This window comes from Platalea leucorodia (assembly GCF_965183815.1).
Source record: "Platalea leucorodia genome assembly, chromosome: Z".
NCBI classification, from domain to species: Eukaryota; Metazoa; Chordata; class Aves; order Pelecaniformes; family Threskiornithidae; genus Platalea; species Platalea leucorodia.
In genome coordinates, this window is record NC_138858.1 from 56,471,583 (window position 1) to 56,499,509 (window position 27,927).

The 27,927-nt window shown below is 39.6% G+C and overlaps 1 protein-coding gene across 20 annotated transcripts in view; it reads left to right on the top strand.

The window, feature by feature from the left end:
- Window positions 1-27,927, top strand: part of PIGG (phosphatidylinositol glycan anchor biosynthesis class G (EMM blood group)) — a 95,989-nt gene that overhangs the window by 11,162 nt on the left and 56,900 nt on the right. For 10 of the 20 annotated variants that reach the window (XR_014230774.1, XM_082337518.1, XM_082337527.1 and 7 more), the window contains 3 exons: window positions 8,609-8,826; window positions 11,561-11,842; window positions 21,450-21,907. Coding sequence is in view for 18 of the 20 variants with exons in the window: in XM_082337518.1 (XP_082193644.1) it covers window positions 8,609-8,826; window positions 11,561-11,842; window positions 21,450-21,907 (958 nt within the window). In the remaining 2 variants the exon portion in view is untranslated. Of the gene's footprint in view, window positions 1-1,002; window positions 5,162-6,038; window positions 6,088-8,608; window positions 8,827-10,048; window positions 10,508-11,560; window positions 11,843-21,449; window positions 21,908-26,506; window positions 27,119-27,927 lie in introns of those variants that run through there. The other 10 variants (XM_082337519.1, XM_082337520.1, XR_014230775.1 and 7 more) reach the window with 10 other exon arrangements.

A 27,927-nucleotide genomic window follows, 5' to 3' on the forward strand; every position in this document is an offset into this window, starting at 1 on the left:
TAAAAAAAAAAAAAAGTTGTACATACAAAAGGAGATTGTTTATAACACAGTTTGGGCTTTTAGGTTCAAGAGTATAGCATGGCACTGCTATATATAGCATGGCACACAAAATTAGCCATTCAGTTGAAAGCAGTGTTCAGAGAAATGGTGAGGCACACTGCCTCTGAATAAAGTTTTTTTTTTTTAATGACCAGTACTGCTCCTAGTAGGCAAAAGAGCAGAAATAATGATGAAAGAGTAAGATTAAAGTAAAACCTCAGTAGTTTCATGTCTGCTATTTGTGAGGTATCCTACATAGGACACAGATTCTGTGCTATTTGGAGGAATAGCACAATGGAGTGAATTTTCTAGTTTAAATAAAAAGATGCTTCAAGTAAAGCCGGGAAATAGTTTAAGTAAAGTTATCTTTTTATTTCATTGTTATGTATGAATTTACTTGGAGTGAGAACCTAGAGAACTGCAAAATTGTATATTAAAAATACACATAGGTGTGCACATATATATGTGTGTGTGTATTTAGAGGAAAGAAAAAACAAGTGGAAAAAATAACCGAAACCTAGCAAAATGTAGTATTTCGTTAAGAAGCATGATACAAACTGCATATAAGTTAAGCAAGTTAATATGATAATTATGTGAAAAAAATTGAGTCAGAGGATGAAGGAGAATGTGGACATTATAAGATGGACATTAGAAGATGTTGTTGTCTTAAAGTGACTGTGAAGCTTGAAGTCCTTGTCTTTTGATTTATAATCTGTTGAATCATTAAAATAACTGGATGAGGATGCAGAACTGTGTTACAGGTATGAATAATTAAAGTGGATAACTGTAAAGTTTAGCAACATGATCATTGTAGGTCAAGAATTAATTATCTTTCAACATCACGACTTCTAATCATAATTAAACCCTGTCCAGGAGTCTTAACAAAACAAATGCTGCTTATGATAGCAACACGTCAATAGCAGGACCTATGCTCCATCTATTCTGATGTTTTTTTCTGCACAGATTTCCTCACTTAACCCATTTGTGTCAAATGAGGAAACTTGCCCTGTTGGTGGAGTTCAGGATATGGCTGTGTTACTGACAATTCCAACACAAAGCTCCATCTGACAGTATTTCTGCAAGCACTGCTGAAACAGACTGAAGTTTCTACCAGCTTCTGGTTTATATCTTCACTTTCATTTTCTTTTTGTCCAGAACAGCTTAATTTCAACTTGTAGCCTTCATCTGAGAAATTAAATCAAAATTGCTGAGGATGGAAATGTGAGAAATTTTTATGCTACTTTCTTGTGACTGCAAACTGCTATTAGAGGTGCTACCCTACTGGAAAGGCGTTGGGGGGCAAAGCATCCATGATGAGCTTCTCTCAGTAATGGAGAGTCTCAGTAACATGGAACTAGATCCAAGTCGTGGTAGCTTTTTTTTTTTTTACAGAGTCTTAGGGTGAATTCTCCCTGTTGCTGTAAACTTCTTAGTGGGTCTTGTTTTTCTTAGAGTGTCCTAGATGTGCAAGGCTGTAGCCTAACGCTTTGGTCAGGACAATTAAGATTGGCAGGGAAAAGAAATGCGCTGTTTGTTTAGTGTTGCTTTATTGATGTGGATACTTCAGGCCCTAGAAATACTAAAGAAAATGTCACTAACTCAGTGAGTAATGCTGCATGTAGTTTAAAAGCATGCATGAATGGCCCTTTATTTTGAGTGGCTTCTAAGTGAAGATAAATACCATCCCACCTCTCCCGCGACAGGTGCATACACGTTTGCATATCTGTCATGATTCCTATAGGAAAGGGATTATCTTGCAAAGAAGTCATTATATTCAGTAATCAGATTCATCTTCAAGAAGGATGCCCATTTTTAAAAAGGGTAAAAAGGAGGACCCTGGGAACTACTGACCAGTTAGCCTCACCTCTGTGCCCAGTAAGATCATGGAATAAATCCTCCTGGAAGATATGTCAAAATACATGGAAGACAGGGAGATGATTACAGATGGCCAGCATTGCTTCACCAAGGGCAAATTGTGCCTGACTAATCTAGTTGCCTTCTACAATGGAGTAACTGCATCAGTGGACAAGAGAAAAGCTACAGGTGTCACCTACCTCGACTTCTGTAAGGCCTTTGATACGGCCTCCCCCAACACTCTCGCTGCTGTATTAGAGAGATACGGGTTTGACAAATAGACTCTAGGATGAGTAAGAAATTGGCTGGATGGCCATGTCCAAAGAGTTATAGTCAATATCCAAGTGGAAACCAGTAACGACTGGTGATCTAGTGAAAGATGTCCGTGCCCATAGCGGCAGGGGTGAACTAGATGATCTTTAAAGGTACCTTCCCTTCCAACCTGAAGCATTCTATGATTGTAAGTTGGGAAGGTGAGGAGGGACAGTTGCCCTTTATGTGAGAAAGCAGTGGCAGTGCATGGAGCTCTGCCTGGGAGTGGATGATGAAACAGTTGAGAACTTCTGGGTCTGGATTAGTGGACAGACCAACATGGGCAATATTGTTATGGGTGTCTGCTACAGACAGCCTGATTGGGGGTCTTCAGACAATGGGAGGAAGCCCCATGTTCATCATCCATGGTGCTCATATGGTGCTTCAACCATCCTGTTGCAATTCAGGCTCAATAACTGGACAGTGAGGTGGACTAAAAAGTGGCTCAGCAGCTGGCTTCACATGGTTGTGATCAGCAGTACCAGTCCCAGGGCTTGACACAGGCCAATACTGTTTAACGTCTTCATTAATGACCTGGGCAATGGGACAGAGTGCCCCCTCAGCAAGTCTGCACACAATACAGAACTGGGAGGAGTGTTTGATACCGTAGGTGGGTGTGCTGCCATTCAGAGGCACCTTGACAGGCTGGAGAAACCTCGACGGGCTGACAGGAACCTCTTAAGATTCAGCAAAGGGAAACGTCAAATCATACATGTGGGAAGAAGTAATCCCATGCACCAGTGCAGATTGGGTACTGACTGGCTGGAAAGCAGTGTGATGGAGAAGGACGAAGTGTCCTTGGAGACACCAAGTTGAACATCAGCCAGCAATACACCCTTGTGGAAGGAGGGTCAACAGTATCCTAGACTGCATTAGGAGGGCAGTCATCAGCAGGTGAATCCTTCTTCTTTCTTCAGCTGTAGTGAGACCACATCTGGGGTCCTGGGTCCAATTCTGGGCTGCCTAGTACAAGAAAGGCATGGGTATAATGTAGTGAGTGTAGTGAATGGCCATGAAGGTGATGAAGAGATTGCAACATCTGTCATACAAGGAGAGGCTGAGGGTCCTAGGACTGCTTGGGTTGGATATGAGAAGACTCAGCAGGGATCTTATCAATTTAGGTAATACATAATGGGAGGGAATAAAGAAGATTGAACCAGGGTCTACTTGGTGGTGCCCAGTGAATAGACAAGAGGCAGTGGACATAAATTGATATACAGGAAATTTTATTTAAATGAAAGAAAACTTTTTTTATGTAAGGGTTGTCAAACACTGGAATGAGTTGTCCAGAGAGGTTGTGGAGTCTGCATAGCTGGAGACATTCAAGAACTGACTGGACACAGTCCTGAGCAACCTGCCCTAGTTCACCCTGCTCTGACCCTTTGATTTTTATTTGTGGACCATCTGGACACTCATCAGGGTTGTGCTGACAAGTCTTGGGCCATACCATTTCTGAATTCCACAGACAAGGTGTGCTGCCAGGTTTTCTGTGGGAAAGAAATTCCAGAAGATAACCCAATTAGACATCTCACTCACATTTGCTGCTGCAGGTTCAAGCTTTCCAATGCAGATTCTTGGCTAGTAACAACTGGTGGATCATAACATTTCAGTTGAATGCTAAGAGAAAGGCCTGTGACTGGAGCTTGAGTTTAAAGTGAAAGAAACTTGACAGAGATAGCCTAAGCCTTGCTGCTTTTTTTTTATTATTATTTTCAACTCTTCAGCTCAAAAAGAGTAGATTCTTCGTAAGGGGAAAACATGGAATTCCTGTGGAGGGTATTGTAATTTGCAGCACAGAGATAGGGCACCAGCTATTAGTACCTTGAGTATGATGACTGAGTCATGGTAAGAAAAGATTCACCCATTGTAAGCTATAGCATAATGTATACATTCATTTTTGGTGCAGTGTTCGTTTCCTTTTTAATGCAAAAAGATGAAGTCAGATGTCAGTTGAGATGAATCACAGTCAGATGGGAAGGCAGTATGACTTTTACATGCTGTTTCATGAAGAAGCTGTGGAGTTGCCTGGATTCAGCCACTCCAATGTTAAGAACAAACTGGAACAGTACACAAAAATCTCTTCGTCTTCAAGGTTGTTTTAAGTATATCTGTTAATAAAGAGCAGAATGGAGGCAACCTAGTAACTTTTTTCTTTCCTCCCCACACCTCCTCCCCCTCCCCACCCCCCAATGTTTGTTCATACAAACGTGCATTTTCAAACCAAGAAGTGGTACAGCATTTCATGGGACTTTGGTTTTGTTAAACCTATCTTCAGCTAAATGAAATTCTCAATGAGAAACTTGAAGGTTGACTAAGGGCTTGATTATTTTGGAAGAGACTTTTTGAAACATACTAATAAATGCTAATGTGAAGCATTAGGTTTTCTTTTGATAGGGATGGACACATGCAGCTAAAAAAAGTCTGGAAAAGGAGAGTAAAAACAGCTGGCAAAAATGAAGAAGCTGAAAGGAGAAGTATCTAGAAACACACTTTGGGTTTCTGAGTGAGTTTGTACCTCAATGTAAGGTGGGCAGCTGTAGGTATCTAGTAATGCTTCCCTCATGTTCTGAACTAGGGATGAACTGGGATTGTTTCTTTAAGAGGCACTTCGCAGTGGAATGAAGAGTCACGCTTGAGAACAAGTTGGATATTGTTATTAAAATGAGTGTCCACTTTTCAATTTGGAACTAATCCGGAACTTGTATTAGATGCGTGGGTTTATTGAAACAATTTGATTGTTGCTGGAAGATTTATATACTGAAACTGGAGAAGTCACTTTTACATTATCCATTCTTTTCTTATGTTTGTAATTTTTGTTTTAAATGGTTGCTGTCTGTGACTGGAACTAAGTGAAATTGTTATCAAACAGATGCTTGGGAAGCATAGCCATTTGCTCATGATAACATTGGAGGGAGGCTGAAGCAGAAAATGCTAGTATCATACTATGCAAGTAAACCATTGCCAGTTCCTTGGGAAACGTGTAACTGGGCAAGTTCGCTTTGAATTTTGCCGCAAGTTTAACTTGGCTTGTGAGTATCCCATGCAGGAGTGACTTGCAAGTGTTATCCACCAGTTACCAAAATAGTGTTCCAACAACCCAGAGTCTATGACCCTTTTCATTTTGTACTTACTGCATACAAATGTGCCATTGGACACATATTATTGGAGTTCTCAAAGGCAATTTGCTAACTGTGGTCTTTATTCCTTTCTACAGGATCTTTAAATCATTGACTTAACATATATCAAAGATATAAATGTGCGTTTGACTAGAACAGTAATCTTTCATAACATGGACAGAATGGGTTTCGTGGGCAGTAGCATGGAAAGAGGTAGATGAGAGTGAAATAAAAATGCTAAAAGGAATGAAGAGGAAGACTGGGCAAAAAGCATGAAAAGGGAGCAGAACGGCAGCAGATGTGGAGAGAATTTATTTAGATTTCAAAATATAACTTGAACTTGTTTCAATATTCTGTTTAATGAAGTAGTGTCATGTCAAATCTCAGTTTGATTAAAGCTCATTTTAGATGATCCTTTCTGGATTTCCTCAAAGATATGAATATTTAACTCTTATTTCAAATATACTGGAAGAGGAATTTTCTAGGGAATTCACTGTTCAAAGAACTAGGGTAGGGAAATGAAAGTCTTCACGCGCACTGGCAGCTATCTCTATGTGCAACTGTTCGCTGCTGGCTGAATTGTACTTTCTAGCAGATACCTGCAAGCCTCCTGCGCAGTAGGATCAGCATGCTTTGGAGTCTGTTATAAATCTTGGGGGACTAGACTGGACATTCTGAGTTAAACACTGCTTTCTAAAACTCTCACTTTGAATTCAGCCTGTTGCAGATCACAAAGTGTCTTGTAGTGATAAGAGACTTGCAAATGGTAAGCACAGTTCTTTCATAACTGTACAAGAATTGCGAATAGAAATACCTGATTCATCTTCTTTCACTTGAAATAAAATTTTAAATGTTTCTGAGTTTAATAATGTACTTTTGCTGAAAAGGCTTAACAAAGAACATGCTGGGTTTTTTCCAAGTCTGATACACTGTTGATCTATCAGGAGTAAAAATGAGCTGTAACTTAGTCTTTGTGACACCAAACTTACTTGAATCATTGCTTTAACCCTTGTCATCTGAAACCGTACAGCAAAAGTTTTGCCCTACTTTTTAGCTAAGAAGGTAAGGATTGCAAATGGGAAGATAATGACAGGCTCATTATATAAAAATTTCCAAATTGACCTTTTTGCTCTTAAGTTGTCATTAACTTTCAAGTGAAATCGCAGGGAAATAGCAAGGATTATTACTGTGAAGTGAAATTAAACATTTATTTCTTGCAGAAAATAGATATATGTGAATGTTCATACATAGCACAATGTCCCGTGAGATACAAGTTTCTGAAAATTTTATGCTCTTGCTTTTCTTGTGTTGTTGACTGCATTTATGCTGTGATTACATACTATACTCAATGACCAATATTTTAAATAGCATGTAATATGTTGGAGTATGGGGTGATGCACTTACATAATGAAGAGGGAAAACATGTCTTAAGTGCTTTCAGGAAAAACACCATTTTCCACATTTACAATAAAACACAGAAACTGACTTAATCGTTCTATTTTAAATAAATGCTCTTGAAATTAAACTTACATGAAGTGAATAGAATGCTCTTCAGGTGCATGTAGGACCCACACCAATAACTTTGGCAGAAATGGTTTTAATTTTTTTTACCTTTATGCTTGTAGTAAGTGTCTACACTTTTTTTTTAATGTGTGAACAAAATGATGCTTATCTGTTTTCACCTGCAGAATCAGGTTATTGTCGCTGCTAAATATATCTTTTTGGGAAGTAAAAAGGCTATCAAGAGTCAGCTTTTTGTGGTGCAGCTTTTTGTGTAAATGTTTAGTAATGGGAAAGTTGATGATGAAAATCAATAATAGTTGATGGGAGAATAAAATAGTAGAGCACTTTCATGTGTCCTTTAAATCAGCTTGAATCATTGTCTCTCCACAACTACCCTCTGACGTGTATCAACCAGAACAGTTGGTGTAAAGTAAGGATTCTGTGGAATAACCAGTGAGGGGAAATACATGTAGGAGAAAAGCTACTGCTGCTGTGCTTGCAAAGGACTTCTAAAATGTAGGAATTGGCTGTTTGCTTCTTTCCTGTGTCTCCTGTTGTCCTTATTCAAGCTTTTAAAATGAATTTAGAGAGAACAGGTAATGCAGTCATGTTTCTACAGTATAAGAGAGAAAGAAAAGAAACTGTGATGTCTCTGTACCTATATTAAAAAGCATACTCACATTAAAACATGAACCTACAGAATTCAGTGGTTCCTTATTTATGAAATGTAAGGAGTTGATTTAAAATTACTTCCTTCAGGGACATAGTCTAGTGCTATTCTTGTCTTCATCCCCAGTTCTGAAAGCAGACCACAATCTTCATCAGTGCTGTCAGTGTTCACCCGCAGTCCTGTTTACACATTTATCAGAAGACTTAATCAAAACTATATTTCTACAAGAAAATATTACCTAGGTATAGACAAGAGATCTGTGTCCTGGAGGTTGGGATTTTTCTGAGTTTTTCTTAATCTATTTTTTGGGTTTGTTTTGGTTTTTGTTTATTTTTCTTCACGTTCAGAATTTTTTTAGGTGTAGATAGGCCATCATGAAATAACCTTATGCCACAAGAGTCTTGCTTCCACAGGTTGGTGGGAGCATCAGGTTTTCTCGTTTTCAGTTGAGTTAGACTGTGGACTGTCCTTACACTATAACAGAATTACAAAGTTTCACTGCTGGGGACTGCTTTGCACCAGCTTCATAGTCTGAAACCAAACTGTGCACTACAGCTGTTAACTTTTCTATTACTGTTTCAAAATCTCATATCTTGTGTGTTTAACTTCATGTTACCAACTGACTCTCATTAGCTTTGCAGCAAAATTGAGGCCCCTAATATGGTGTGTCTGTCCTTTGATGTTTCCTCCAGAGATTAGCTATTTGATCATTTCCCACTTGGCTTGTACAATATGGCCTGGATAATGAGTGGCTCCAGTGGAAAACATGACTTTTTTTCAGGATTTAAAGCATTTGAATAAGTTTGTCCTGGAAACCTTTTGTAAGAGTGAATGGATGTTTTAATACATTTGTCACTTTTAGAGGTCTTGACATTTTATCAGGTTAGGGATTAATTGCTTTTATTCTGAGTAACTGGTTCGTTATGGTCTTGCTGCAGGAAGATAATGTAACTTTCTAGGTATGAAAAAAGTTTCAACCCCCATAGCAATTTTTTTTTTCTATTATACAAGCAAATATAAAAATATGATCACATCTCTAATTAATCCTCTTTTGTTCATGGATTGTCTTACCTCTTTTTTCTCTTTTTTTTTTTTTTTTTTTTCCCCTCCTTAGATCCTGGATATGAACATTTTAAGATAGCAGAAAAGTCCCATGGTAATTGGATCAAACTGTATTTAGAGGGGAATAATTCAGAAATACTCTTAAATCTTGGCAAAAAGGTCCTGAAGCAATATTTGGAGGCCCTGAAGACTCTGAGTTCTTCACTAAGCAAACAAGTGGCACAATATGACATGTATTCGATGATGGTGGGGACTGTGATCATTATGGAGGTACAAAAATACATCTTTCTGTGAAAAAGCTAAGGGCACAAACGTAAAAGTTTCTGGGTTTTGACTGCTTAGTGTATACTCTTACTGGTCTTTAGAATTACCAAGTATGAACCCTTAGAGTTGGCTGACTTTCTGCTTGGATGAGGTTAATATTCTTTTTAAAGTATAACTTAGCCTTTAAAATGATTCAAGAGAGCTTTTGATATAAGCTGCTTACGTTTTGGTGTAACTAGTTAGAGTAAATATGCAGATGTGCTACAACTTAAATTACTCCCATATTAGCTAGCCTTCTACTTTTTGAGTAGCCTTACTGAATTTAAAAAAAAAAAAAAAAAGTCTGGCAAGTAAGTTCCTACCTGTTTCTCTTTACCTAACAGTGAGCATAGCTGCTCAGAACAGGCAATACCTTGTGTGGGCAGTTTTCACAATTCCAAGAATTGTTCTTTGTACTGATAGGTGTAGAGCCCTGAAATAAATACTTGCTGTAAGGTGCTGGGTTGCCACTTTATATCTCATGTAGGAATAAAGATAAGATATCCCATGTCTGGAATTTTAAGTGGTTCTCTGCAATTGATATTTTGGGCAAATCTCAAATGCTGGAAATATCTTCTGTGCTAATGCTTTGAGAACCGTGCTGAAGGGATGCCATGCCCAGGCATGGTACTTTTATGTACAGAAGCTTGCACTGACCTTTTAGATGACATGAGTGTCAACTTTTGTAAGAATAAGTGTTGTTCCCTGCGATGGGAATACCTACTACAACCTTAATTTAGTCCTTGCATGTGTGTGATGCTGTAAAAGACTGTTTAATTGCTGTAGCGCTGGTCCTGTTCAGTGCCTGGAATGGATAACAGTACCTGAGCAGCTATTTAGTATTTGAGTCTCCTTTGTCCTGGCAGGGCTTTATGACTCATCTTGTATGCACTGTTCTCTGTGTACAGAGTACATCTGAAATGGCTTTCTAGTAGACTGCTCAGTAGGGTTTATCACTCTGCTGATCACTTCACAGGAATTAGTTCCACAGTGCACGTGGGAGATGAGATCGTAGGTTCTGTTCCTGCTGTACTGATGGCAAATCTGGAGGTGAACAAAGCTCAGCACAAAGCTGAAGTGCTTATATTTTTTCTTTGTTCCTTTGTTTTGGGAACCTATGTATTCAAGCTCTTGACAGTTACTTTGGCCCTGAAGCACTGGATTTCTTTTTTTCTTTTCTGGAATGCAGTTGTAGGTGCTTACTGTTTCTACAAAAGAGATCTCAGGTATTTTACTCAATGGGCCTTTATCAAAGGAAACATGCAGCTACTAACAAGGAAAATTTTGGTTGACAAGAGCTTCCTCAGCATCACTGTAAGACTCGGTGCAAAACTGCTGGAGCTTTTTCTTTTCTCCAGTGCAGTACTCAAGAAACTGCCTTGCTTTCCAAAATCTTTCTGTCTTGGTACGTATTTCTACCCTCACTGAATAAATAAGGGTAGGGAATCTCACAGGTGGCTTCAAACTACACCATGCTATAAATGCCATTTATCTTGTATTTCAGATGAGGAGAATACCTCTGGGACATGGATTGATAGCAGTACATTTGCTCAAAAGAGCTAAATTTAGATTTGTAGATAGCTACAATTTGATCATTTTCCTATCATGAATGCTGTCTTTGTTTTAATTTTAAGTGCTGTGTTAAAAGGTAAGACCTAGGCCAGTTTGATACTGTGAAACCTCATATTTTCATAACCAAGTGAACTGTGCGAAGTAGAATATGAAGAAGGAGGAAGACTATTGCAATGTATTTGATTTTTTTGGTCTACTTTACTATACGTCGCTATATTGTGGGAAAAATTTTAGGCAGAGGTTTTCACAAGTGACAGTGAAAGATTGCAGATTGGCAATGGTCTGATATAGTTGTTTTTATCTTGATTTGCTTTAATCTTGCCCTAGCACAAGCTGTTTTAGCTCTATCTAGTCCTAGCTCCATCTGTGCCCCTTGCACATTTTAGCATGTGGCTGAATTTTCCCTTCACTTGTAAAGGTTTGTACATGGATAGCAGAAATTATTCATGATATTATTCATCTCCACTGCCACAGTTACCTGAGAGGAAATTTGGAATTCTGCCTGATCTGTGTGCAGTTTAGCGCAAAGCGCAAGTAAAACCAATAAATCAAATTAAGATGAGGAGAGGTATAAAACATACAGGGAGAATTCGTAAGCTTGAAGTGCAGCATACACTTGTGTGATACTATGAGAAATTTCCCTGGTCTGAGAAGCTATTTAACTCAGCAGGATCTCTGTGTATGTGTCTCTCTCACATTGTGAGATAAATGGCCTTTGGTAGAGTGTATATGTAACTTCAGGCATTTACAGGTGACAAATAATGGATCAACTGTGTTCACTTAGGAACTATTTTGATATTGGGAGTTAACTCTTACTTTTGCAGTGACTGAAGATCATGCATGTGATCAGTTACCACAGGTGAGGAGGCACATGATAATTTATTAAACTGGTAACTTGTGTGTCAGAGCTCTTAATAAATGAAAACACAATCTTTGATTCTCCCATTTACATGGTAATATCTTACTGGGTTCAAAAAATCCAGCATAGTTCTTCACAGTTTTTTTGATGAAGTGTGTATACTAGCAGAGTGACATGGATGACAACAGTATGATTTTTTTGTGTGAATTCTCACTGTATGTTTTGGCTAACCCCAATTCTTTAAGTATTAATTCTCTATTTTTTTTCTAGGTTCTGCTGCTGCTTTTGCTCAGCATTCCAAAAGCCCTGAGCAGCCACGCAGAATTTGAAGTGCCCCTCTCCCCTCCACTATTCTCTCTGCTGTTTTACTTGATGTGTCTGATGCTGTGTGCAGTTCACATCATTGTATGCACATCGGCAGAAAGTTTATGCTATTTCTGCAGTATGTCCTGGTTAACAGCAGTTGGAGTGATGATGCTGATTTCTGCACTCATGTGCGGTATTTTATCTGCCATTGCAAAGATCTTTGAGAATTCCAGACTTCCACTGAAGGTGAGAGCATGCATTAATTATGGTTCAAAATGTTCTGCTCTTTATGGTATACTTTCATATAAAGTTTTATAAAAGTTCTCTCTGTGTGTACTTAAAGAAGTTGTTATTTGTAATGTAATTTGAATAATTTAAAATTGTAATTGAAATGTGGTATGTTCACTGTGGCGTGATACTGATTGCTATAATGAAGATCATAGAAGTACTTATTTTCACATTACTTTAAGAAATATTCTAATTAGTGCAAATTATTTTGCGGTTGATTTTATGAGATCAGAAGCAGTTACGCTGTATACTAATTTTATGCTATTACACAGTGATGTTTCACAATTGTGATTAAAGCAAGATGTATGATATTTTGCAACAACATGCACTGGTGATGATTTGTCCATTCCCAAATACTACAGACGTTAATGCTCTAAGACTAATAAGAAAATACTTTGCCAGTACCCTTTTGTATACTGGTATTCTTAATGCTTTTTAAAAATAGTTTTGAAACTGTAACAGAGGGAGCAAAAATAATCTGTATCTTCTTCTTAAGTTAAACTTTTTAATTTTTTTAAGTTTAAGGAACTGAATTTATTACAATCTGTGGAATGCTCAGAAATGTTCTCAGTTGTGCGAGTAGTTACCTTCTGTGAAGTACTTGATGAGTTTTATTGTTGTATTGAATAGAATTCAGATAATTCCAAGGAAATAGAAATTGCGATGTCTTATTCTTCTTTCACTGTGAAACTTAGTATGCCAAGAACTGTCAGTCACACCATAAAATCAGCTTCTAGCTGTTTTGCTGCCAAGGCTATTGAAGCTTGTGTGGGTTTTTTTTAAAGGCAAATGAAAGAAGAAAGTAAAATTAATCAATGTGAACAGAGAAATCTGCTGAATCAGATGTCTAGTTGTATAGTTTGTTAACACTGCGGGTACTTAGGGGCATGTTGGTCTTTAAATGGACTCAGTTCACTTCTGCCATTTCTGAGTAATTCTACTTAGGGTCTTTATTAGCTTTCTGTATTTTATTGTAAACAAGGTAGAAATTATTCTTAAAAAAAGTAAACCAATATGGTCTTGAAATAATAATTAATGATCTAGTGTGTTCTGTAGAAACTTAATATTTACTTGCTGTGCAATGATAATCAAACACAACTATGGAAGAGAAGCTCATTTTTCATCTTAATTGTTACCAGTTTTTCTAATTCTAGCAAACAGTAAGAACCTAAAAATGATGACTGTCTAGACCTGCGTAAAATTTACAGATGTCCCACTTCAATAGAGTTGAGAGCAATGACAATGGATGGTAGCTTTCTCCTCCAGGTTGATAGTCTCAAAGCAATTCAGTCTGTCTGTGACCAGAAATCTTTATTATATGGCTAGAGATGAGTTAATTCCTTGTGACACCCGTGACTGTAGGAGTAACTTTGTATGACCCAGGAAAAATGTTTTACTACTAGATCAATGACTGAAATCTAGGAAGATGCTGCTATTCCTTGGCTATTACTAAATTTAGAATAGGCTGTTACCAAGTATTGGTTGACAGGTATGACCTCTGATTTTTACTTTGGCCTGAGTCTTAAGGTTTCATTCCCATCTGTTCTTGACATGTTTGCATCCTTGTTGGTGAGAGACAGCTGCTGGTGTGAACAACTTCCTGCAGATGGCTTATATATTGCTAATACAGCTGCGATGTCAATGATCACATCAGCAACTGCAAAATGTCTCCTGGTATTCAAAACTTGAGTTGGGTGGAAAGGCTTTTCTTATGAAAGGAATTAATTGCTAGCTCCCTGACGGAGGCAAATAATTCCTCAAGGAACACATAGAAAGAAGCACCCATATAATCCATGCTGTTCTACTTTTAGAATGAATCTTTGAGGAACTTTAGAGGAGGAAGTGCCATTTCCATACCCATAATCTGCTGGCCATTTCTGATGATCCCACCTTGTCAGTTATGCCTAGGGAGCATGGACAGGAGTATGTGTGAGAAGTTTTTATCTATCCCTTCTATTTCAGTTGTCTTCCTTCCCCACCCCTGCTTTCTCTGTACATCTGCCTTTGAGGGCAAACTGAGCAAAACCAGTCAAGCTGATTAGAAATTATATCCAGGATACTGTATCCAGTTTTATATCTTTGCCTCCAGCACCCTACATTCTGCATGTGAGAGACCACAGCAGCTGGAGGTTTCTCCCTGGTTGATGCTGGGGCTTTAGATTCAATCCGCTGTTGCTTGAAGAAGGATATTTCAGCAGTAACTTGTCTCCTTTTCCTCTTTGGTACCAATTATGAGACCATCTGGAATTCAAGAAGTGGGGAAAAAAACCTTTTTATTCACAAGTGAAATTTCGTGTTACTGTGTAGAGAACTGGTAGTGCAAAACAACGAGATGTCTCAAACAGCCTTGGTGCTAAAACCGCAATGCGGAGCGACAATCGCTCGGACCCAGGACCGGACGGTACCTGGAGTGAGGGTGAGGGAGGGAGCCCTGTGGAGACAAGAGGGCCTTGCCTCGGCCCCATCCCCGCCCGCTGTGAAGCCTCTTATTCTCCCTATTCACCTTATTCACCTACTGCCTGGGGGAGGGTCCTGGTATCGCTCCTCTTGGTCTGACTGGTCGCCCCTCTTCATTTGACTGGTATCTCTGCCGCTCCTGGAACTGGGACGAGAGAAGGTTCCAGAAGTCCAGAGACTGAAATCTATAAATAGGGACTGTGGCTCCCTCGCGGGGGCTCTCTCCACCAGATACCCCTGTGGGCAGGCCCAGCGCTGGATCCAGGAATGGTGATTCTCCTCTTCTTCCCTCTTTCTGTCTCCCCCTCTTTCTCTTTCACTTCTCCTAAGGTTATTAAGTTGTTAAAGTTGATAAATTGTAATTAGGAGTACTGCATGGTCTACCTCGATTTTCCATAAAGCCGCATTGCTTAGCCGCATAGCTGGGGTAGAGATAATCATGAGAAGGCTGGCGGGTATTGAATATTTGTACTCAACATTTGTATCTATAGAAGCTTTCTATTAAAGCTGGTGCTTGTGTATGGACCTTGAGTGATTCAAGCATTTCCTGTTTGAACTAGAAAGGTAGGGGAATATCTGAAATTGGTGCATACATGTTTTCTGGAGTTTGACCTAGCTGGGACCTCAGGACAGATCATCTGCTTCAAGTTGATAATACATGAATGAGGGGGTTTTCAGCAGTGTTTTCCAGAAGGTTTGTGTGTTTATTTGTTTTTCCAAGGCTGGGGCAGATACAAGTAAAAAATACCGGATTCTCCATCCCAGGTCTGTCTGTGATCATATTCCTACCTGAGACATTTCTGAAAATGTGGGAAGCTGAAGTATGTCTTATGAAGTGTAGGCAATAGTAATTCTGGTTGAGGCAGACGTGACTTTGTTGTCAGACCTGTGGAAATCCATTTTTGTCATCCCATCTTCAGTCCTGTTCCACAGGTGACTGGATTGCTGGATATGTATCTCATCTCATCAGTCAGGCTTTGCTGTCTCTGTTCAAGTTCCAAAGCAAGCTTGAAATATTTTGTAGGTTTAGTTAGTAAGTTCTTCCATTCCAGACATGTATAAAAGCAGTGACCTGGATTTGATTTACATTTTTACTAATCTTAGGGCTGTTGCAGAATGATATGGTGGGGTTTTTTGCAGGTGGCTGCTTATACAAGCATAGACCCTGAAGAATGTGAAAGGAGCAGTGGATAATCTGGTGTTGCTTGCAGTGTGGATGTGAGAGGTTATTTACTGGTAACTGGCACACAAACACTATAATTCACAAATATTAATGTCCCAACTTCTGTCTCCTTTTCCAATAGAATGTCTAGACTTTTGGGGAGAAACTGCTTGTCTGTATATGCTGTGTGTTGATCTTGAGGGGCCTTCGATGCGAGTTAGGAATTTTACTATGCTAAAACATCTCCATATCCAAGTGTCTGTGACCTGTGCATCTCCACAGTGCGAATCTGCACATAGGCTCCATTTCTGAAAGAGCTCTGAAGCCCTGCTCTTCTGATGGCAGGATTAGAATCCTGAATCAGGGTCTTGCCAGTTAAAAAAACCTAAAAATCTTTTCTAAGCTCATGCTATACGATAAAATGTAGGTATTTTAGAAGTAATTAAGATAAGCACTCCTCTTAATGGCTTCAGAGCTTTTTTCCTTCAAATTGTTTCCGTTCACATCCAAAGATTTCTCTGAAGTGCTTCTCATTTGTAATGCTTTTTTTCCACTGTGGCTGAATATAGAAACTGATTACCAAGTTCATGAATTTTCTGAAGACCAGTGCAGGCAGTGTTAGCATCTGCTTCCTGACTGTTATTTATAGGTTCTGATTACTGTGTTTCTAGCAGCACCAGTTCCTTCTTTTAATGACACTTCAGGCTTTAAATAGTTTTGCAGCCCTTTATGAATTCCAGAAAATCGTCAAAAATTTTAGCTTCTTGTTCATAGCTTCACTCTAATTGCTTGGTAGTTGACTTAAGTATGATATTTACTACTAGTAGTTGTATTTTTTTTCCTATTTCTGTTAGAAATCAAAACCAATGTTGTTTTTTAAAATAGAGCACAAAAGTTAAAGCCTGTCACATACAGCTTTTGAGAATTTTGATTGTGCAGAATTATAGGGTTTTTTAATTACATAAACAAAATGTCCCTCCTTCTGTGTGTTTTTTTTTGTTTTGTTTTGTTTTTTAAATACCCCATTCATTTAAAAATATTTTTGGTTTTCCTCCTCTGTGTGATATTCTTTACTGAGTTGAACGATAAAACATTTTTATGCAATTGTACTCTAAAATTTTTTTTTGCATTTGTTGACTAGGGGAAAAAAAAAGGTGATTGGATGGTGCCTTTACTGCGTAGCTTTCCAAAATGATCCCAAACTACTGTGAAAATGTAGGAGCAAGTGTGGTCTGTGGTACTCTGTCATAGGAAAGTTATCATCATTGGGAATCAAGACTGGATGCAGGGAGTTCAAATGTAAGAAGGGAACAGAATGATAATGTCCTGGTTTCAGCTGGGATATTAATTTTCTTCTTGGTAGCCGGTCTGTGTTTTGGGTTTAGGATGAGAACAATGTCGGTGATGCACTGATGTTTCGGTTCTTGCCAAGTAGTGCTAAGTAGTTGCTAAGTGGCGCTCACACTGGTCAAGGACTTTTCAGCTTCCCCTGCTCTGCCGGGTGCACAAGAAGATGGGAGGGGGCACAGCCAGGATGGCTGACCCAAACTGGCCAAGGGGCTATTCCATACCATGTGACGTCATGCTCAGTATATGAGCGGGGGGCGGGGGGGGGGGAGTTGGCCAGGGGAGGGGCAACGATCGCTGCTTGGGGGATGTGCTGGGCATCAGTTGGCGGCTGGTAAGCAGTTGTACAGTGTACCGCTTGCTTTGTATTACTATTGTACTATCATTGCTTGTTTTTATTATTATTGTTACTATTACTATTACTACTGTTCTATTTTTATTTTACTTTAGTTATTAAACTGTTCTTCTCTCAACCCACGAGTTTTCCCCTTTGGCCGTTCCGATTCTCTCCCCCATCCCACTGGTGGGGGAGTGAGCGAGCGGCTGCGTGGTGCTTAGTTGCTAGCTGGGGTTAAACCACGACAGATAAGTATTTAAATTTTGGGTGATGGTGAGCATGGAAAGTAAAACGTTTCTCATCTGAAAAATGATTGTAAAATTCCTCAGGCATTAACTATGGATGGTTAATTTTTGTGTAAAAGAGCTTTACTCTCAACCGTACAGAAGCCACATAACTGGAATTGGACCTAGAAGGTGGACTACAGGAGGTTTTATTTCAAAGTGAAGAAAATGTAAATTTCATGGACAGACTTGCATATATTCCATTGTTTATGTATGGGCACTTTTGCAAGCTAGCAAGATATGTACAAAGACAGGGCAAAGAGATCAGTTTCTGTATTACTTAATTACTAATGCTGATACATCAAATGTTAAAGCTACCTTGGCTTGGCAGATTATAGGCTTAAATTGAAAGCCTGGCATCTATAAATTTCTAAACAAAAGAGTCTGTATTAAGTTTGTTTGCCAAGATATCAGTGCGAGTCATACGAGTCTTTTAATATCTGGAGTGCCTACTGGGTTCCTGAGGGTTGGAGGTGTTGAGCAGCTAGAAAGCCAGAGCTGTGAATATCAGAGTAGGACCTACATTTCTGTGCCTATAAACCAGATCTAAAAACTAAATACAATCTAAGTAATCTAAGGTCAGGATGTATAAAAAACTGTAATGATGGCATTCCTAATAAGGCACAGCTCATATATGAGGGATTACCAGTAAATTTAGAAAAACTTGATGAAGCTATTTTCAGTATTTCTTAGATCATGAAGGATCAGGAGATTTTAATTTGCAGCCTAATTTTTCATTTTGCATAGTGACTAACTCTGGTCTGAAATGTGGTTTATCAATAAATACCATTGGACTTTAACCCTTTGATGTGAATATAGGAGTAAATTTTTTCACTGCAATTGTGAGAGTCAGACAGACAAGAAATACGGCTTTCTGATACTGGGACATTTCACACTAATGCCATCATTTTCATGAAGCTTTTGCTTGTTCCCCATTGATAATACATCACCTCTTCAGTTTTTTTATCAGTGCTGACAGCAACTGAGCAATCCTTATATAGATTTTATGTTATATCTTATAAAGAAGACAAATTAATTGTATTGAAGACTGGTTCATTGTCATTTGTTGAGGATCTCAGATTCCTTTGTCTCTGCAAGCAGACGGTGCTTACATGCTTGCTTATTATTTAGTTAGCCAAGATCTTTTAAGGTCTGCGTGATGTAATTATTGGAGTTTAAACTTCTGGTAGTTTAGTCATATACTGTTCTTGTCTCAGCTTTGTGAATTTCATGGTCTTTGGTCTCTGCATGGACTCTACCTTGTCCTTGTGTTCCAGAATGTAGCTTATGGTATTTGATTTCCAGAGTACAACACTAAACAAAAAGCAGTGGTCTTTAGACCACCAAAGAAATTTCAAATGCTCATAAATTTAGATTGGGCCTGGGCAGTTTTTCATATTATGACTGTTTTTATGCTAAATTTTTGCTGTTCTTTTCCCTCGTTATTGTTGTGTGTAACCTCATGGGGATTTTTTTGTTGTTTTTGTTTTTGTTTGTGTGGGTTTTTTTTAAGTGAAATGACTTTGGTGTAATATATTTCTTTAACAACACAAGAAATAGAGGTGATGTGAATAGGTGATAACTCCTTCATTCTTTTATATACATCTTATAAAACTTTGATTTTGCAAAAGTTGTTTTCCTCGAAGACAAATTGCAGGTAGTGTTAACTAGCTTCTTGCATCAAGTATGTGTGTTGTCCTCTCCATGCTACATGGTCTTACTTACTGAACACAAATACGTATGGGGATATATGTATTGTTTACATCCAGTTTCTTGTTACTTGCTCTAAGATTAGCGAGTTTCTATATTCTTCTAACAAATGATTTAAACAGTTCAAGAATCATAGTGCACTGTCCATCTTTGAATGGGAGTGTGGACTCTCTGAGATTTATCTGTATGAATATTCAAGATGATTTTTTAAAGTTTGTTCATAAGGTCAAATGTAGGAGGATGATGATGAAGTGTGCAGTTAAAGAAATTAACGTGAAAATGGGTTCAGAGATCTTTGTTCTGAAGTAAAAATGGCATGCAGTAGTTTTGATTTGGCTTTTAGGTTGTTATTTATCAGGTGTTTAAAATACCAGTTTAAGAGATACTTCTTGATATCCTCTAATAGAGGAAAAATTAATGAGAAAATAAAACGGTAAAGGATGATTTTTGACAGCGTCTTTCCCAAAATGCTTCACAAGTATGTAACCCACTTGTTAAGGTATGTTAGGAAGCCCTGCTGGCTCTGGTGGCTTCCAGGGCTGGGGCATTTGTCCTGCCTTGCTGCTGGAGCCCAGCTGTGCGTGCCCAGCCTGGGCTCCTGTCCCCACCTCTGGCTCAGACTGGATGGAAGTTAAATGGACAGAGGTCCCTCCAGTCAGTGGCCTTGTGACCTCTCATGCATAGGTGCACACTCTGGGCCCTCCAGTTTCTGATGCAGACCTACAAGCTTGGTGATTGATGGTTGCTTTTCCTGTTGCTGACACCTTGACCTCTCTTGCACTCTGATCCCTCCAGCTGCTGGCACCTCAGGCACACAGTCCTGATGGCCTGTGGTCCCCACTCCGCTCTCTGGCACGTGGACCCTCAGGCGCTGCAATCACTGGCACTACAGGGATGTGGTCCAATGACCCATATTCCTGCTCAGGTTGCTGGCGTTTGCTTTTACTTGCTCTGGTCTCAAGTTGCTGGCATGCAGGCTTGTCCCCAGTTGCATGCAGCGAGGCCTTGCAGCACCCACAGGTGGGACAGAGAGTGGAGTTGCACAGAAAGATAGTTAGGAGAGGATTTAGTAACACAGGATGGGCTGCAGTGATCAGGCACAGGGCTCAGTCAGAGAAGTGTGCTGACTGGCGCCTGCTTATACGTGACTCTGGCCTTTTTATCCTTCCTCCTCTTACTTTGCCCCCTGCCTCCAGCCTGTTCCTCACCACCCCCTCTCCCCCACCTTTGACACTTTCCTGAAGCATTGCTTAATGAGCTTGCATAGATCCACAGGCACCCTCAGATATCCATAATACTCATGTTCTGTCACTTGCCCCATATCTGTTACAAAGTCCAGGCTGATGCTCTTGAGACCTATGCCTGTGGATTCTTAATGGCCTGTCAGTTAATGGCTGAAGAGTTTTGGTTATCTTTATGATCTCTCTTAGTGCTTACTTACCATGTTTGTGTCTCTGTGTGGTCTTTCTATGGCTTTCCCTGTTACTTCATATTCCCTGTGAGCTGAAAAGGTCCTTTATGTGATAACGTCAATGAACCAGATGCTCTCACCTTCCGCATGCCTTTACACTTTCTTTTTAGCCTTATCACTGAGGGCAGTGATGATGTGGCAATTCCAAGTAGCTGCTGTGAACAGGAAATCAAACGAATGGAGGCACTAGACAAAGAATATTATGGTTTTAGATAGGCACAGCATGTGAAGTAAATAATAGATGTAAGATTTAAAGTAGATTTTATGATGAAAGACACGTTTCAAGCTAAGCAAGGTTAAGGGGTGCCATCAAACTATCTGCAAGTAACTTTTGTTAATTTGAGTAGCGAAGACTGTCACTGTACTGAGTTGAGGGTAGCACAGATTTAAACTATTAGAAAATTACCTATTATCTGTATCTCAAGTTTGATTTCTGCAGGATTTCTATTTTTACTTCCACACATGTGCAACGGGGAGAGATCTTGTTTCAAACCTTCTGTCACAGGGTGGTAGGGAATCTTAATCTGTATAGTTGTGATGATTATTCTTAGAGACGTTTTTTCCCTTAAGCAGAAGGTCACTTTAAACAGTATTATTATGTTGCAATGCTATTATGATAAATGCTAAAACACTATCATGATTCTTTTATAAATTTTTGGGATTTGTCAAGATAGAAATAACTTGTCTCACTGTTTATTTTGTTTTCTTTGAGGAAGTTGCAGTAAGCACACTATGAATGCTTAAACAAGTGAAATTTTTGTACAGTTTCACCACTGCTATAATTTTTTTGTTTGCAGAATCCAGTTGTGTCCAGTTCCAGCTGGTCAGAAATAGATGTGCTGATTCTGGCTGGAACAATTGGCCATGTTTTGAGTTTGGGGGCAAGCAGTTTTATAGAAGAGGAACATCAAACCTGGTATTTTCTTATCAATACGCTTTGTTTGGCGCTGTGTCAGGAACTCTGTAGAAATAATTTTCTTCTGAAAGAATGTGACCCTCAACATAGCACCACTGTGAAACAAAATTTTGATAGTATCAGGGAAGCCTCTGAGTGCAAGAATATAGACATTCCAGCAGCCGGCAATTCAAAATTGGGAAAGGCCACCTCTTCAGCTGAATTCATAAAAGGATCAGATAAGTGGATAAGCTTAGCAAGTCCATGGATCATCCTTATTTGCTGCCGGCTACTTCGATCCTTGAATCAGACAGGTGTCCAGTGGGCTCACCGGCCAGACTTTGGACATTGGCTGACAAGGTGGGTATCTGATTTATTGTCATACTGTCTTATTTAAAAATTAATGTATGTTTCACTTGGTGAAATACATATACATTTCTATACAGTTGCTGTTTAGAAAATGCTGTGAACACGCAAAGTGGGTAGTGAAGCAACATAAGGAATTTTTCACTGCTATTTCATGCAGGAGTAATTCCTTGTGTACTGTCAATAGTTTATAATCTTTGCCCTGCACCATGACTTACCTAATTAATGCCAATTATAGAGCATAGGTTTATCAGAGGCAAAAAGTAAATATTTTCCATGTGAAAGTCAACAGTGTCTGGTTTGGGAAATTAAAAATCGCTTAATAGAATTAAACCCTTGAAATTGAGGCAGAAGGTTCTGCTCAGTTCCAAACTTTATGAAGTTGGAGGATAAGATGCTGCACATAGAATTCTTCCTTGTCTATCACAGATATTTAATGTATGGGTGGAAAACTGAAGTAATTTTTCAAGTGTAGTATAATAAACAAGAAAGGGAATTTTTTACAACTTGAAGAACACTGGAGAAGGGCTTTTACTTTTTCTGTTACCTTTTAGTATTTTGAAGAACTACCGCCATTATTCTGTGATAATAAGTATTTGATATTTGAACAGTCTTCTGTAGTTCAGCTGGTGGACAGAGAAGCAATACTTTGTGACTGACTAGTCAAGGTTTTGCAGACAGCAGATGGGGAGGCTGTGCTGCGTAAGATAAAGAAATATCTTGCCAGTATCTTACAAACATGCGGATGAAATGTCATTCATCATTCATTAATAGCAACATGAGCAAATGAACTAATATGAAACTTGTTACTTATTGGCAGCCTCACAGATAAAATGCTAATTGCTGTGACAGGCATGTGTGCTGAAAGACATGAGTTATGAGGGAATTTATCACATTATAGCAGTTGTACTATACTAAAGCTTTCGCCATACATTCCTCCTCTTGAGATGAGGTGAGGGATTGAGGAAGGAATGTCATATTCCCAATGTTAAGTCCACATGATAGAGATCTCCTTCATTATGAGCTAAGCCAGTGTGTGAGCAGGATTAGGTGTGATTTGGTGTGACTGGGAGGATTTTTATAATTAATCCTGAGCATCTTCCAAAGATTTATTTGCCCAATAACTTCCTGAGCCAAATGTCTTCTTCAGACTGTCAGCCCTTTTCTTTGGAGTGTGCTAGTGCCACAATGCCATGAAAGAAGGACTTTATATTCTTGCAGCTGAAAAATTGTGTTTGTTTGGGATGTGCTTTTGGTAAGTGTGCTCCAACCTCTGGTTTTCTCCTGCTAGGTATGCCTATAGAGCAGCAAAACCTGTTATAGCCTTCAGCTGTGGGGACACAGGGAGATAGCACAGGTAGAACATAGTCTGCAGCTAGAGTAGGTGGTTCTAGGGCTTCCTGATTTACAACAGAAGCTGGAAAATCCTGTATGCCCAGCTCTAACACTATTGTCTGTCAGGAGCTTCCAAGCAACCCACTCAGGTAAACCAAGGTTGTTTACACCTGTTCTGCCTTAGTATTTTTTTTTTTTTTTTTTTTTTTTTGTTGGGGAGAGAGGGAGGAGAAGGCAAGAAGGAGGCTATTTTTGTTTTTCATTTTTTCTCCTGTGAATCGGAATTGGCATGTTTTGCAGAATTCCTATATATCTTTGAAAACAACAGAATCACAGGATGGTTGAGGTTGGAGGGGACCTCTGGAAATTATTTGCTTCAATCCCCCTACTCAGAGCAGAGTGCGCTGGAACAGATTACTCACATCCTTGTCTACCTGGGTCTTTGATATCTCCAAGCATGGAGACTGCACAACTCTTCTGGCCAACCTGTTTTCTTTTTCCCCAAAAAATTTTCATTCTGTTTAAACAGAATTTCCTTTATTTCAATTTGTGTCGATTGCCTCTTGTCCTTTTGCTGGGCACCACTGAGAAGAATATGGCTTTATCTTTTTTTAATACCCCCCCACCTTGAATCAGGCTGGTAAGATCCATACTGAGCCTTCTCTTTTCGAGGCTAAACAGCCCTGGTGCTTTGAGCTTCTCCTTTTATGACAGATGCTTCAATCCCATTGTCATTTTCCTAGTCCTTCACCGCACTTGCTCCAACATGTCCATTTCTTTCTCTGTACTGGGTAACCCATAACTGGACCCAGGGCTGAACACAGGGGAGGAAACACCCTCCTCAACCTGCTGGTAATGTTTTTCATAATGCTGCTGTTTGCTGCAAGGGCACATTGCTGGCTGATGGTTAACTCAGTGTCCACCAGGACACTCAGAGCAGCCCCCAATCTGTCCTAATGTGTGTAGCTATTTGTTCCAAGGTGCAGGACTTGCCTCTTCCCCTTGTTGAACTTCAGAAGGTTCCTGCTGGGCCATGTCTCCAGCCTGTTGAGGTGCCTCCGAGTGGCAACAGGCCCACCTACTGTATCAGCCACTCCTCCCAGTTCTGTAATGTGCGCAGACTTGCTTAGGGGGCATGCTGTCCCATTGTCCATTAATAAAGATGTCCAACAGTATTGGCACTAGTGCCAAGCCCTGGGCTTGATCATTAGTGACAGGCCTTCAGGTGGACTTTGTACTGCTAATCTCAACTGTGTGAGCCCAGCAGCTGAGGCAGTTTTCAGTCCACCTCACTGTCCACTTTCCTAGCCTGGACTGCATCAGTTTGCCTGTGAAGGTGCTATGGGAGATGGTGTTAAAAGCCTTCTTAAAGCCAAGATAAACAACATTGCTTGCTCTCCACTCTTCCACCAAGCTAGTCATCTCATCATGAACATCTGTCAGGTTGATTAAGTGTTATTTCCCCTTCATAACGCCATCACAACCCTATTATTAAAGCTGTCTGCCTCCCTCTTCAGTAAAGCTGAAGTACAGCAGCTAAATAGCAAACCCAAAACTTCAGAATTTTACAGGTGAATTGCTCCCTGTGCTTTCCCACCAAATTAGAGCCTCACATTGGGTGTATTTTCTTGGGTCTTGAAGCAAGTTGGATAGAAAAGGTCCTACGGCTATAGTCTTAGGCTGCAATTGCTTATTTGGCTGTAATGGTATATTAAAGGACCTCTTGCCTCATAAGGCAAGGTATGGGCTGTCTTGCTCCTCCCATCACTGGCCCTGTGTTTTACCAGCACAGCTGTTGCTTTGTCAGTATGGGGAACTAAATCGTTGAATAGATATGGCTGGAAAAATAAGCCAAGATGGGGTGGGACTCTTGGCTTTCGGATGGATCACTTCCCACTCTGATTTACCATACAGCTTCACAGGCAAATGAGCTGGCTTAGTAACAGGAATGCAGGAAGAGAAGAGTGTGCAAGCCAGCACTGCTGCTGTTGACATTCATGTAGAAACAAAATGTGGAAGTATCTGCATCTTTTGAAGTGCTGCAGACAGTTTTTCTTTTGTGCCATTGTCAAGCATTCCTTACAAAAACCCACTTGCCTTTCAAATCTGATTGAGAAAGAAGTAATGATTCACAAACTTCTACTTTTGGGGGATTTAAAAAGATTGTGGAACAGTCCAGAGTGCTGTGCCATGGCATGCTAAGAGGATGTGTCATTGGGGATGCCACAGTTCTGCATTCTCCCTTTCATTGGTGTAACTACTTCTGCCGTGTTTAGGGAGCAAGTGAAAGAGCAGAACCCTGGCAGCCCTGGCACAGGTTGACTCAGGCTGCTGTGGAGCTACATCTTGACTTAAATCAGTGGAGCAGTTTTTAGCTTAACAGGAGAATACAATATATGTCACCATGCTGAGATATACTTCAGTTGCTTTATAGGATTAAAAGATTGCTCAAATACCAGCATTTGAAGTGCATAGTTTTTGGACTTGAGTGATGGGATGTAGGTGGTGGTTCACTGGACAAGCTTTGGAAAGATCAGTCAACAACGCAACTAAATCTTTGCACATGCTGTGGTTTGTAGAGTATCTGTGAATTCCTATTTGCCAAGCATGCTTCCATTTTATTTGGTTGGAGTTTTTAACATCTTTGTTGCTTTTCCTTCACAAGAGAACATGGTGGTAGAGATCTCTGTTTCCCTAGTGTTTTGATCAGGATCAAGGTGATGTGTTTTCTTTATAGCATAAATTAAAAGTTGGTGATAAGCTGAGTTGCATAAAGCACTTATTCCTCTTCCCAAAATGCATTGCTAGTCTGTAAGGTTGATTGTTATTCTATTTTTAGTACGTGTTTTATTTGCATAGTTATGTCTTAATAGCACATTTTTTAGTAATAAGAAATTAGGACCTTACTTAGATTATGGGTACCCTTGTTAGTTTGAGTTGAAGCTGCTCAGGCTTTTTCTAGCCAGCCTTCTATTTTGTCTCCAAGATAAACTTACGAACAAACTACCTGCCCCCTCCCCCCCCCCGCCCTTGACCTCTTAGACATCTGTGCTCATGCTCAGACTAATATTTTGCTTATCTGGACACTACTTAAGGGGCTCAGCATTTGATACAAAGAGACTATTGTGAAGGTTTGTATATGAGAAAATGTAAGTAGCAAACCACAGAAAATCAATCTACCTGTAGTGTGTTGAATTTGGCTATTAGGGATGCATTCCACTATGCTGAAATAAGGAAAATGTTTTTTGTTATTTGCAGAGAGACTCTGTAAAACCTGCTACAAAGAAAAAAAAAAAATACTTTGGTGGGAAAAAGGACAACAGAAAATCAGACAGTAGAGGAAGTGGAAGAGAGCATGCAATCCCTAAATTTGCCTGGAAGTCAGGTTTTCTTTTTAATTAGTTGGTATTCAGTTAGCTTAATTTGGCTGTTAATCTTGGTCAGAGCTGTTACTTGGAAGGTGTTGGAGCTGCTACATGGCTCACTGTGGAAGGGGTGAAGCTGTCAATGACAGCGTCAGCCTGAAGAGAAGTGATGAGAAGCAGCAGCATGGGAAGATGATAATATTTGCTTTTAATAATGTACTTAACCATCCTGAAATGCCCTTCCCCCCCAAAGCTAGCATACCATGTGACTCCTGTGTATTCTATTGTACACAGTAGAATGAAAGTAAACAATTAAAAAAGGCTTTATCCACATAAAATATGAATCATGTGCACATTTATAATTCCTTTCATTCTACTTATATTTGCAGTAGTGAGGTGAGGTCAAAGCAGTGGAAGGAAATGTATTCATTCTTCATTCTGGTACCAGAAGTATGAAAGTGTAGACCACAAGCTGTTACAGTAAGAACATATAGCCAAAGCGCTCTTCCCCCCCCCCCCCCTTCCCCCCTCCCCAGGTTCTCTCTCAGGTAAATCTTGGTACCTCACTTTCAATTTTGTGGTTTGGCCAACCCCACTACATTTTAGCTGAGATACCTGGACGCGAGTTGGATATAAACCCTGTGCTAGCAGTCAAGAATGCACCATTGGTGACTGATGTGCATATGACTTTGAACATACCCTTGCTGTCCACTGGACCTTCTCTGAGAATTTTTTTTCTTTTTGGGGGAGTTAGAGTATGATTTCAAATGTTCACTGTAGGAAATTGCAGCTGTTAGTGAGTGTCTTGCTTGATATAGCACCAGCAATTACTCCTTACAGGTAGGTATATTTTTTAACTTTTATGTGTTGCTATGTTAGATTTGCCTGCAAGAGTCTCTTAACAAGTGCATTGACTTTTTTGGATACAGAGACAAAGGTGATGATGTGCTGTTATTTATCCCTAATTTTTTTTATCTTGCTCTCATACAATGAGCAGCCAAGGAGAATATAGCCTGAAAGCTTTTAAAATTTTCCACAAAGGTTCATTTGAAAGAATGCAGTGGCTACTAAATTAGTTCTTTATGTGTTGATCATAAGAGATGGCGCATGCACTATCTTCACTGCTTGCTGCAGCAATCCATTCACTGCTTCTACTGTCTCCTCCTGTAGAGGAAGAACAATAGTGAGGAGAAACATCAAGACTACATTTTCTCTCTCGTAGTATTCTAGTTCTTATTCCTCTCACTTTCTTCTACTGGCCTGCAGAGAGCAGTGGCTCTCTTGGGAGTCTTGTTAAGTTGTATGAAGTGCTTG